Below are 13,135 nucleotides of genomic sequence, written 5' to 3'. Positions count from 1 at the left end.
GATACCATCTCACACCAGTTAGAATGGCGATCATTAAAATGTCAGGGAACAACAGATGCTGGAGAGGATGTGGAGAAATAGGAACACTTTTACACTGTTGGTGGGAGTGTAAATTAGTTCAACCACTGTGGAAGACAGTGTGGCGATTCCTTAAGGATCTAGAACTAGAAATACCATTTGACCCAGCAATCCCATTACTGGGTATATACCCAAAGAATTATAAATCATTCTACTATAAAGACACATGCACACATATGTTTATTGCGGCACTGTTCACAATAGCAAGGACTTGGAACCAACCCAAATGCCCATCAATGACAGACTGGATAAAGAAAATGTGGCACATATACACCATGGAATACTATGCAGCCATAAAAAAGGATGAATTCCTTTGCAGGAACATGGATGAAGCTGGAAACCATCATTCTCAGCAAACTAACACAAGAACAGAACACCAAACGCTGCATGTTCTCACTCATAAATGGGAGTTGAACAATGAGAACACATGGACACACAGAGGGGTTTTGGCCTGTCAGGGGGTGGGGGACTAGGGGAGAGATACCATTAGGAGAAATACCTAATGTAGATGACAGGTTGATGGGTGCAGCAAACCACCATGGCACATGTATACTTATGTAACAAACCTGCATGTTCTGCACATGTGCCCCAGAACTTCAATTAAAAAAAAAAAAAAAAAGTTCAGTGCCCATTAAAAACCAGCCAAACAAAAAAATACAAAGCCATTTAACCCATAATGTACCTGAAAAAAATGGATCCCAAGCTTCACCTTGAACAGGATGCCACGGGCCCATTTTCTCCAGCTGTGACTCATGGGATGGCTCTCTCTGGTCTCAACCATGCCTTTGAGAGAGGGACCCATTACAAGGGTTGCTCTGGGCCAGGAGTTCCTATGCAGGAATTAGAGAGCAGCTGACTAGCTTCTAGAAAGGAAAGTGTCATGGTTATCCTCTCATTTTAAATTTTCATAATAAACTTATTTGTATTCAAGAAGCTTAGGAATAGGTTTAGTGTTCAGAGGCCAAGTTCTAGTTTTTTCCATTTGAGAAAATGATAAAAAGGTCTTGCCCAAGCCATAATGGCAGTAATTTACATGCTATTCATAACAGCTCAAAAAGAAATTAGTCAAAGCAAGCTTTCACTGATTTCTTCAGTACAGAATACACAAATAAATACACATGGGATACCTTAAGAAAAACCAATCACTTTATTTTTCCTCAATATGTGTTTAGAAAACTGGTCTGAGAAGAGGTTTCATGAGATAGACCAGAGGACTATGTACAAAATCAAGAGTTCTAAACCAATAAGAAAAAGGGCACGATGAAGCACACATCCCCAGGGGCCACGGCAGCCTAGGACCTTCCCATCAGTGGGGAGGCAAGGTCTTTGATGGCTTTTGAGTTCAGCTGAGGGATCATGCTGATCTTCAGGAGTTTGCTGCTTGCATACTTATTCTTGATGGCCTGCAGAAGTCATTTGTGATTAAGCACATGTCAGGAACCCCCACTGATACCTTATTCCTAGTCTAATTCACAACTATCAAAGGTCCGCAGCTACAATCATGATCACATTGATGATGCCCAATCGCTGAAGCCAGTGAAAGCTCTGGGCTCATAACATGTGCCTGACCATTTCCTTCCATCCCCATTAATGAATAAAACACAGCTGGTAGCACAGGTGATAGGAACAAATGATTTCAAGGTCCAAGTGGCAGGCTTTCTCTCATAGGCTACCAGAGGGATGGGAGGGGGAGCTGTGTTTACCATATCTAAGTGCCACAGGACATAACAGGTTCTCCACGCCTGGCAGCAATAACTGACAATAAAAGAGGGTGGCAACTAATGCTTAACAAATCCCAGACAGTCCTCTCAGGACTGAACACACATTACACTTCCATGAAGCAAATCATGTTGTGAGGACACTTGAGACTCTTCTGAGGTTCAAATACCTTGCTCTTTGCCACCACACACTTGGTGAGCTCTGATGTTTGGTGTCACACAAGCACAGGACAGCACTAAGTCTTCTTTGGCTCCTCCTCATAGGTGGGCCATGCAGAGATAGACACCATGTCCTCAGGATGCCCCCTGAATGGGCGTCTTCCCTCTTAACCATGCTTGCTAATTAGCTGTTTTTCCATCATTGCCTCAAAAGACCCTGGACAGAGGCTCTGAGTAACATCATCTGAATACGCAATACTTCCACACCGCCATCTGAAATGGGCCCTCTCTCTTCCCAATCACATGCAAACCAGCCTTCCCTGCTTGCAAAGTGCCCTCCCCAGGATGCTGGTATAAGCACAGAGTAATTCAATACATTGAGTAACTGACTGGCTGACTGGGATCTGGGCCTAGACATGGCTAGCCTATCGACCTTGTTTCAAATAAAGTTTGCTTTCAGGGTTTATCAGTATGCTCCACACCATACTGTACCGGAAAAATATAAAGGATAAAGGATTTGTGCTAAAACTCCCACGTTATTAATATATTTACATGACAGCACACACACACACCCCACATACACACAAAACCCAGAACCTAAAGCTTTCCACAGCTTAAGAAAACAATAGTACTTACGATGAATTTAGTTAAGTTTTCATTTACTTTCACCACATTCTTGGCCATGTGCTGCATGACTTCCAATACTTCATTCTCTGTGTATCCTGTGTAATACTGCTGCTTTAAGTTCTGAAACACAAGAAGCAGACAGACAGACATGACTGAGGGGCAAGAGAAAACCTCTGCTTCTTTAGAAGAACACATCTTGTACATGATGACATTACTTATGTAAAAGCTGTACAAGAATATTCTTACCTTCTGGAAATTCAATCAAAGCCCTGACCACTCTCACAGTACCAGCAACACTAAAGCAGCCGGTAAATGCAAGATGATTCTGGCCCTGAGACCAGACTAAATTAAGACATTGTGAAGCTCTTAGCTAAATCAAGTGCCAAAAGTCCCATAGGATCTTTTAAAGAGGATGCACACATAGGAGTCCTTCAAGTAACAACACTGAAAGGGGATGGAAAAGGAGACACTTAAAACAAAGTGCCCCTTTACAGTGCTGGCCACATCTCACACAACCCTGCATCAAAGCCCGGCCCAGCTGTCTCTTACGAGCTCAAGAGCTCCCTGTCAGTCAGGGAAAGATGTTCGGAAATAAGAAATAAACTGTGCTACAAGCAACAATCTATCAAATCCAGAAGAACTAGGACTACCTATGATTCTCTTGTTGAATCCTGTGTAGTTAAGCACCAAACAGCAGAGAGAACTTAGACACTACCACACCAAGCCTTGTGACCTAGCCTCCCAAAGAGTAAACTTCAAGCAAAAGAACAGCTGTCAATTGATAATAAGATGTATCACGTAAGAAGATATATAAATTGGCGGGGCACAGTGGCTCATGCCTATAATCCCAGCACTTTCGGAGGCCAAGGCAAGAAGATCGCTTGAGCTTAAGAGTTTCAGACTAGCTTGGGTAACATTGGGAGACCCTATCTCTATGAAAAATGAAAAATTAGCCAGGCATGGTGGTGTACACCTATAGTCCCAGTTACTTGAGGAGCTGAGGAGGAAGGACTGCTTGAGCCCAGAAGTTTGAGGTGTAATGAGCCATATTAACGCCATTGCACTCCAGCCTGGGCAACACAGTGAGACCCTGTCTCAAAAAAAGAAAAGAAAAGAAAAGAAAAGGCCAGGCACGGTGGCTCATGCCTGTAATCCCAACACTTTGGGACGCCGAGGTGGGAGGATCACCTGAGGTCAGGAGTTTGAGACCAGCCTGACCAACATGGTGAAACCCCATCTCTACTAAAAATACAAAAATTACCCGGGCATGGTGGTGTGCGCCTGAGGCAGGAGAATCGCTGGAACCCAGGAGGCAGAGGCTGCAGTGAGCTGAGATCGCACCACTGCACTCCAGTCTGGTGACAGAGAAAGACTCAGTCTCAAAAAAAAAAAAAAAAAAAAAGATATGTCAACTGACTTTAAGAGTTCTGTGACAAAAATTCTAAAAGTGAAAGTACTTTTTTTTATATGCATGGTATAATTGGCAAAATAAACCACAATTTAATCTCTTTTTTTCTTTGAAGACCGGGTCTCAACTCTGTTGCCCAGGCTGGGGTGCAGTGGCACTATCAGAGCTCACTGCAGCCTTGACATCCCGGGCTCACGTGATCCTCCCACCTCAACCTCCCTAGTAGCTGAAATTATAGTTGTGCGCCACCATGCCTGGGTAATTTCTCTTTTTTTTTTTTTGAGACAGAGTCTCGTTCTGTCGCCCAGGCTGGAGTGCAGTGGCACAATCTCTGCTCACTGCAACCTCTACCTTCTGGGTTTAGGCAATTCTCGTGTCTCAGCCTCCCGAGTAGCTGAGACTACAGGCATGTGCCACCACGCCCAGCTAATTTTTGTATTTTTAGTAGAGACAGAGTTTTACCATGTTGGGTAGGCTGGTCTCAAACTCCTGGCCTCAAGTGATCCATCCACCTCAGCCTCCCAAAGTGCTGGGATTACAGGCATGAGCCACTGCGTCCAGCCAGTTTCTCTATTTTTTGTGGAGGCAAGGTTTCGCCATGTTGCCCAGGCTGGTCTCAAACTGCTGGGCCCAAGCAATCTGTCTGCCTCAGCCTCCAAAAGTGCTGAGACTACAGGTGTGAGCCACTGTGCCCAGTCTACACAATTTAATCCTAAAATACTTTGAAGGGAAGAAAGAGGAAACAAGAGTAAAAATTGAAATAATGCACAATTTCTAGCATTTTGAAATAAATTCTCAGAAAACTGGGAGAGCGAAGCACATTTAAGAGTAAGGTGACTAAAAATTAGCCACTGGTACCATGTACCAGTGACATTTTTGCCTCAAGTGTTTCATTTATTTCAAAAAATTCCAAATCTACAGAAAAACTGAAAGAATTACCCTCTTATATATCCTTCACGTAGATTGATCAATCATGAACATGTGCCACATTTCCCTCCTCTCCCTGTGTATACTCACACACAATTTTTGCTATGCCATTTGAAAGCAATTTGCAGATATCACAGCACATCCCTGCTAAATGTTTCAGAAGCATATTCTAAAAAGCACATTTTCGTACCTATCCATAACACCATTCTCACGTAAGAAACACTGTCATCAGTGACTTTTTTTTTAAGCATCGAGGCAGTTCCTTTTAAAATGTCTCACATTCTGGATTTGCACATTTCCTCATGATTTAATTCCTGTCAAACATTTTGGGCATGAATAGGTGATAATGTATGCATCTTACTGCACAACACGGCACGGCAACTCAGGTCGTCTGCCAATGGTAATGCTGAGCTTAATCCCTGGGTGAAGGTGGAAACCACCAGACCACTTCCTCATAGATGTGCAGTTTTGCTACAGAATTAACAAGCATCTATGGGATGATAATTTGAGACTACATGAATCTTGTTTCCCAAAATTATTCCATCTAATGATTTTTGCATTCATTGATGTACCTTGCTTGAATAAATTATTACATTACAGGTTAAAAATTAGTGGTTTCTAATTCTATCATTCTACTTTAATTAGCTGGTATTCTGATTTTTAAAAATGAACCCCTCTTTTATTTTTTGTATCATTATGGACCCAGGAATCCTTTTTTTTTATACACTATAATCTATTACTGTCATTATTCTTTTTAATGCTCTAATTCAGTCAGCCGGAGTCCTTTCAAGCCAGTTCCTATGTCCCTCCTTCCCTTCCTATTTTATTGTGGTGCAATCATAGGTCACTGCAGCCTCAAACTCCTGGGCTCAAGGGATCCTCCTGCCTCAGCCTCCTGAGTAGCTGGGACTATAGGCACATGCTGCCATGACCAGCTCTCCTATGTCCTTTTGATGTGACCTCATTGATCTTTGAGAATTTGTGTGCTATCTGGCACAAATTGTTCTAGGCTCACCTTGTACTTCCCCTGCCATAGCCCTGAAATCAGCAATTTCACTAAAGAGCCCTAGTTGCCAGTAGATAATGGTATTTAGTATCCAAGATGTGGGCACTAAATATGCTCACTACTACTGAGTTGTCACTGTTTCTGAGACTCTTTATTATGAATTTGCTGTTATTTCCAAAACATAATAGGGGTTTTCCTTTGTTTTTGTTTTGCTATTTCCTACGTGAGGACTACCTTTTGTTTTTAACTGTTAGTATTTTCTCTCTTAGGCCAGGCACAGTGGCTCACGTCTGTAATCCCAGCACTTTGGGAGGCCAAGGCAAGAAGATCACTTGAGCCCAGGAGTTCGAGACCAGCCTGGGCAACATAGGGAGAGCCAATCTCTACAAAAAAACTTTAAAATTAGCCAGGCATGATGGCGTGTGGCTGGATCCCAGTTACTCAGGAGGCTGACGTGGGAGGATCACTTGAGCCCAGGCAACTGAGGCTGCAGTGAGCTGTGATAGCAGCACTGCACTCCAGCCTGGATGACAAAGAAAGACCCTGTATAATAAACAATTAATTAATCATTTAAAAAACTCTTCCTAGAGTGAAAATTTTAGTTCTTGATAACATGAATAAATTTGTTTTATCCTACAATACACATAAAATAGTTCCAAAATTATAATAACAGATTACTATTAACAATGAACCTACTAAGTAAACTTGATGTTACCACTTTACTCCTTTACTTTGTCCTACTTTAAATCCCACTAAGGATGCACAGTCAGAATGCTGTGTTCAGGTTACAGATTTTTTTTTTTTTTTTTTTCGGAGACAGGGTTTTGCTCTGTTGCCCAGGTTGGAGTGCAGTGGCAGGATTATAGCTACTTCAGCCTTGAACTCCCGGGCTCAAGCAATCCTCCTGCCTCAGCCTCCTGAGTAACTAGGACTACAGGTGTGTGCCACTATACCCAACTAATTTTTTAATTTTTTGTAGAGATGGGTGTCTTGCTATGCTACCCAGGCTGGGCTCAAACTCCTGCGCTCAAGCAACAAGTACTTAAATTAATTCTTTCCTCTGTGTTCTGTTACCAATTTCACATGTAGTTACATTGTTTATTTCCACTTAATTACAATTTAAAGTTTGCATAAAATATTTACATTGTTCAAAAGTAAAAAAAGTTACACTGTATTATGAAGTCAATAAAAGGTTACAGTCAGAAGTCCTCTCATCCTCAACCTCCACCCTATTCCCACAGAACCCCATAGTTTCCACTTTCGTTGTTTCTGGTTTATTCCTCCTATACCAAAAAATTAACAAATATATAAATATATATACACACACACACTTTCTTGCATAACATGTAAACTACAATATACATTGTTTAGGTGAACAGCTCCACCACGTTGCCCTGGTGACCTTGCCTATATCCATATAGGCCACACAGGCCAAGGCTTGAACCACAGCTGATCTGTCCTGGCAAAATGCTTTGTGATCCTCCTGGAAAAGGAGGAGATGGCAGGTGTGGGCAGAGCTGCCGCCCAGCCATCTCCCACTCACCTCCCTATCTCTCCTGGGAGGCTGTCACCAGACAGCTTTTTCTATTTTTTTTGGAGACAGAGTCTCGCCCTATCCCCCAGGCTGGAGTGCAGTGGCACGATTTCGGCTCAATGCAACTTTTGTCTCCCGGGTTCAAGTGATTCTTATGCCTAGGCCTCCTGAGTAGCTTGGATTACAGGCAGCTGCCACCATGCCTGGCTAATTTTTGTATTTTTAGTAGAGATGGGGGTTTTGCCATGTTGGCCAGGCTGGTCTCAAACTCCTGACCTCAGGTGATCTGCCCACCTTGGCCTCCCAAAGTGCTGGGATTACAGGCATGGCACCCGGCCAAGACAGCTTCGTATCCCCTAGGTTCTGATGAGGTTTTCTACTGTGCTGCTCTCAGGGTATAGCTGCAGACTAGAAGACTGCTTAGCAGTGGTCTAGAACTGGCTTCTCCACAACAGTGTACCTGTGGCTTGCATTGCAGCCATCCAGCTCCATTTGTTTCCACATTATCCTTTTTGCCATGTGAAACAAAGACCCAGGGAGATGCCATCCTTGGCTACTCTTCTGAATCTACAAGTGGCTCATTCTATTCTTACTGGCTAAATCAGTCAGGCCTTGGCCTGCCTTTGTCTTGTGTGCTTGACAACTTGCTTGTTTCACTTAACATAGTATCTAAGAAATTATACATATCAGTTCTTAGTGGCCCTCCTCATTCTGTACAACTCTATACTGCATACATGCACCTTGGTATATATAGTCAACTCACTTCTATTTGAACTGTTCCAAGTAGCTTGCTTGCTTTCTTTCCCAAGAGACAGGGGTCCCTCTATGTTCACCAGGCTAAACTTGAACTCCTGGGCCTAGGCTCAAATGATCCTCCTCCCTCGGCCTCCCAAGTAGTTAGAACTACAAGCACAAGCCCCTATGCCCCTCTCCAAGTAGCTTTCCTTTAGGCATTTGGACTTTAAACAATTGCTTCAGGCCAGGCACAGTGGTTCACACCTGAAATCCTAGCACTTTGGGGGCCAAGGTGGGCAGACTGCTTGAGCCGAGTTCGAGGCTAGCCTAGACAACATGGCAAAACCCTGTCTCCACAAAAAAATTTACAAAAATTAGCGAGGCATGGTCATGCGTGCCTGTAGTCACTGCTACTCGGGAGGCTGAGGTAGGAGGATTACTTGAGCCTGGGAGGTCAAGGCTGCAGTGGGCTGTGATGGCACCACCACATTCCAGCCTATGCGACAGATTGAGACCCTGTCTCAAAAACAAAACAAAACCAATTGCTTCAAGGATAGTGTTGTAAAAATGCTAAGGCCTTTCATATTATGAAGGACTAAAATGTGGCCTAATTAATTTCTTCTTAAATCCACCACTCACCCATTTTCCTTGGCCTAGAACCTTCTGAGACAAGCAGGAAGCAGCTGCTGCTACCTTAGAAGGATGATAATGCACCATATCGTAGTCGATGAGAGTCAGCTCCATCAAATATTTGGCTAAAGTGTGCTGTTCAACATCAACCTAAGAAAGAACAGCAAGGGACAGTAAGAATCACAACTGTAATTACTGTCTTGCAAAATTCTGCATGAAGGCCTAGGAACTCCAATTCACTTAACTCACTTATCCTTCTCAAGAATTACTCTATTCCACACTATGTTGTAAACATAGATCATGAGGCCTTTTCTCTTAAGAACTGATGAGGTAAGCATTAAGACTTATCTAAAGGATGCGTCCTATAAATAAGCTTTCCTTTAATTAGGTCAAGGTTTCTGGGATGAGACACCAAGTAAAACTAGTCTCTTACAGAGTTGGAGGCACTTACCTCCCCAGCTTTTGATGCTCGCCTTAAGAAGTGTAGTGGCAAGGGTCGACCCAACTCAAATTTCAATTCTTTCAAAATTAGAGTTTCCATTTCTCGGATTTGGGAACTGGTATAAGCATTGTCTGTGATGTAAACAAAGTCTTCAATATTTGGAGAAAACATCTCCTCATACTTGGAAGCCAAGAGCAGAGCAGTAATCCCAACTAATTGAAGCTTCTTCCGGGAAACTGGCTGAACCTAATGGAAAATTAATGTATCAAAAGTCACACCTAACAAGAAGAGTGAAGCTTTGGGTGGGAGAAGGAAACCAAGTCCTGGAAAAGTGCACATTGTGTTTGCTCATAAGGGCACAGGAGACCTGACTGTTCTACCACTGATCACGACAGCTATCTGTAATTGAGCACTGTGTGCTAGGCACAGTGCTAAGATTCTAACATATTATCTCATCCAATCCTCATAAAAATTCTAGGAAGGACATATTTTATTCCTCAATTACAAATAGGTGTCCTGAGAACAGATTCAGACACCACGCCAAGATCATTCAATTGCCAAGAAGGGAAGAATCCAAGCCTGAATACCAAGCTCCTAGTCACTCTTCCCACAACCTCATGCTGACTTGAGTATCTGTGGCAGCCCTGACCTGACACACTAAGCACGGTCTGAATAGAGATAAGGCCAAAGAAAAAAGTGAGAATTTAATGGATGGCTCATTTCCTCAATCCTTACCAAAAGCATACCCATTATTCAGCTTAGAAAATCTTTCACTAATGCTTTGGAGTCAGGGAGACTCTCAGGCTAGGATAAAGTGTTTCCCTTAATTGCTTTTTTTCTTTTTTCTCCAAAACTGGGACTTTGTACTTTTCTTGCTTCAATTCTCATTATTAAAAATCTACCACAGCTGGGCACAGTGGCTCATGCCTATAATCCCAACATTTTGGGAGGCCGAGGTGGGGGGATCACTTGAGCTAAGGAGTTCGAGACCAGCCCGAGCAACGTGGCAAAACCCCATCTCTATAAAAAAATCAAAAACTTAGCTGGGCGTGGTAGCATATGCCTGTAGTCCCAGCTACTTGGGAAGCTGAGGCAGAAGGATTGATTGAACCCAGGAAGTGGAGGCTACAGTGAGCCCAGATTGGGTCACTGCACTCCAGCGTGGGTAACAACAGAATAAAACCCTGTCTCAAAAAAATAAAAAATAAAGAAACCTACCTAAAACACTGTTGTGCTTTCCTGCCCAAAGAGGAATGCATACTACCTGGGATTTTGTAGTATCTCAGGGCCATTATTGTAAAGTAATTTTTATTACATTGTTTGGACAGAATTTGTGCCTGACCTAAACCCCTATCCTGAATATTGACTTTAAATAAATAAAACCTTATCTGCAGGGCTATTGTTTGGTAGATAACACACTGGCAATTTATATCTGCTGTCTCTTCTAACAGGTCAGGGGCTGTGCATTACCCACTCATAAATATGCTGAAGATTATTTTTGTCTCTTATTTTCTTATATTACTCTTTATTACACTACATTCTAAATCCACTCCACACACAACCCCTGCTCCTTTAAAAAAAACAAATACTGCCACCTTCTTCTTCTACAGTGATTCAATGACATAGTTGGCTGGAAACGTGGAGGTTCTCCAGCCAAACTCATCATTTTTCAGATGAGGAAACTTAAAACTTAACACCAAAGAGCACCAAACTATGGAAATTGTGCAAGCAGGCCCAGAAAACCAGCATCCAAAGGCACTACAGGCTTCAGATGGACTTTCAGCCCAACTGATAGTATATGTCCTCTGATGAAGGATTGTGGCAATGCAATATTTCCCCCAAGTACTTTTTAGCTGGCTGGCCTTACAGAAATGCCCAATATTGGTCAGCATCATCAAAGGCTTGACACACTTGGATTACTTCCCTTTTTAGTCCCTAAAGTTCTTTGACTTCTCACAGTTTGATTTTTGGTCTTTTTTTCAGAAGTACCCACTTTCGTTTTCTACCCCCCAAGCATAAATGTAATGTTCAATGAGCCACTGGCATGAAGTCCCTGAAGCCACACCTACCTGTAAAAATCGATCCATAATGGCAACGCACATGTACAGAGTCTCCTGCAGAAGCCTAAACTTGGAGTGGACTTGCACCAGCCAATCCACTAGGATGGCACGCATGCGTCCATTTATATCTCTTCCATCTAAGAAATGTGGGTTTACGGACTGCAAAACCTGTGGGTAGAATCAAAAGTTTAAAAAGCTGACCTTGCTTCCTTCCCAGCTGTGTGGTAAATTCCACATTGCTTATACAACCAAAACACAAAGGCCCACCTACCTCCAGCTGCCTGAGATACTGATAGATATCCTTAACGTAGTCACTGCAGAGCTGAGGGTTCTCCCAATCTTCGTTATCAATGTCCTCGATTTTGCAGAGCAAGGCATCAGAAAAAGCTTGGCAGAGATTCTCTTCCTTCATGGAGACATCCTCAGGTGTGGGAGAAGGACCCTACACCAACAAATTAAGGCACATGTAGGAGCAGCCTTAACCACAAATACATGCAGAACCAACTGGCTTAAATATCAATATCATACACACATCTGAAATATGTTGAAGACAAAACAAATTTCATACCAAGAGGTGAATAATTCAAGATATAGTATGTGAAGTTCTTCAAGAGACACTTCTCTGTTTAAAACTCTCTAATTTCACTCAAACTGAAAACTTAAGTCCTCTCAATGGCCTATAGACCTTATATAATCTGGCCCTCCCCAGTTCCCTCGCTGACCCATCTCCTGCTTCTCTGCCTTGACTGCTTCACTCAAGCCAGGTTCTTCTTACCCAGAATGCTTGCCCCTATGTCCATATGGGTAATTCCCTTACTTTCTTCAAGTTTTGCTTAAATATTACATTCTCAATGGGGTCTATTCTAACTCCTATTTAAAATTATCAGGCCATGCACGGTGGCTCACGTCTGTAATTCTAGCACTTTGGGAGGCCAAGGCAGGTGGATGGCTTGAGCCCAGGAGTTCAAGACCAGCCTGGCCAACATGGCAAAACCCCGTCTCTACTTTAAAAATACAAAAACTAGCTGGGCGTGATGGTGCGCCCCTGTAGTCCCAGCTACTCAGGAGGCTGAGGTAGAGGTTGCAATGAGCCAAGATCATGCCACTGCACTCCAGCCTGGGCTGGACGGAACAAGACTCCGCCTCAAAACCAACCAAATAAACAAAAAACAAAATTATCACCTGCCTCCAATTTCTGTCCTCCCACCCTACCCATATGTCTCATCTCATAAAACCTATACTTCTAAAATTCTATAGTTTATATAGTATGTGTATTATTCTGTGTTTTTTCTCATAAAACCTATACTTCTAAAATTCTATAGTTTATATAGTATGTGTATTATTTTCTGTCTACCTCTGCCAGAATGTAAGCTCTAAAAGCTTACGTTTATTTAATTGGTTTTGCCCACTAAGGTACCTCAAACATCTATATAATCCCTGATACGTAGTAGGTGCTCAATAAATGAAAGAAACTTGACCACCTGGGTTCAAAGATTACTGGAGCTGATCCTCCTACTTTAGTAGCAGCCTCTTCTGCAGTATAATGTTTTCTTCTCTTTAACTAACTTATTCTAAGTTGAAAAATTGGCAACTAAAAAGGAGAAAAGCATATTGCAGTCTATAAATAAAATAGGAGAAGGGAGCAAAGACTGAGCAAGTTCACAACTCAGTATTTCACTCTCCTATGCTGACTGGGTAAGTATTTATAAAAATTACGCAAATTAAAAATCTATAAAGTAGTTAAAACAAGTATTTATTAATGAAAGATAAATAAATCATTGCTTTTTTAAATTTTTTTTTTTTTTTTTTTT

At 42.3% G+C, this 13,135-nt stretch overlaps 1 protein-coding gene across 1 annotated transcript in view; it reads right to left on the bottom strand.

Moving 5' to 3' along the window:
• Positions 1–1,206: 1,206 nt before the first annotated feature.
• Positions 1,207–13,135, bottom strand: part of LOC116463533 (G2/mitotic-specific cyclin-B2) — a 19,913-nt gene continuing 7,984 nt past the window's right edge. Inside the window, exons 4-9 of the mRNA XM_032146670.2 lie at positions 11,596–11,766; positions 11,334–11,492; positions 9,274–9,510; positions 8,832–8,972; positions 2,592–2,702; positions 1,207–1,481 (exon numbers count right to left, since the gene is read on the bottom strand). Of these exons, the coding sequence (XP_032002561.1) occupies positions 1,371–1,481; positions 2,592–2,702; positions 8,832–8,972; positions 9,274–9,510; positions 11,334–11,492; positions 11,596–11,766 (930 nt within the window). The 3' untranslated portion in view covers positions 1,207–1,370. The remainder of the gene's footprint in view (positions 1,482–2,591; positions 2,703–8,831; positions 8,973–9,273; positions 9,511–11,333; positions 11,493–11,595; positions 11,767–13,135) is intronic.

The sequence above is a fragment of the Hylobates moloch genome, unplaced genomic scaffold (genome assembly GCF_009828535.3).
Source record: "Hylobates moloch isolate HMO894 unplaced genomic scaffold, HMol_V3 SCAFFOLD_40, whole genome shotgun sequence".
In the NCBI taxonomy this organism is placed as follows: domain Eukaryota; kingdom Metazoa; phylum Chordata; class Mammalia; order Primates; family Hylobatidae; genus Hylobates; species Hylobates moloch.
Note: the sequence above shows the minus strand (reverse complement) of the source record. Positions and strands in the feature narration are given on the sequence as shown.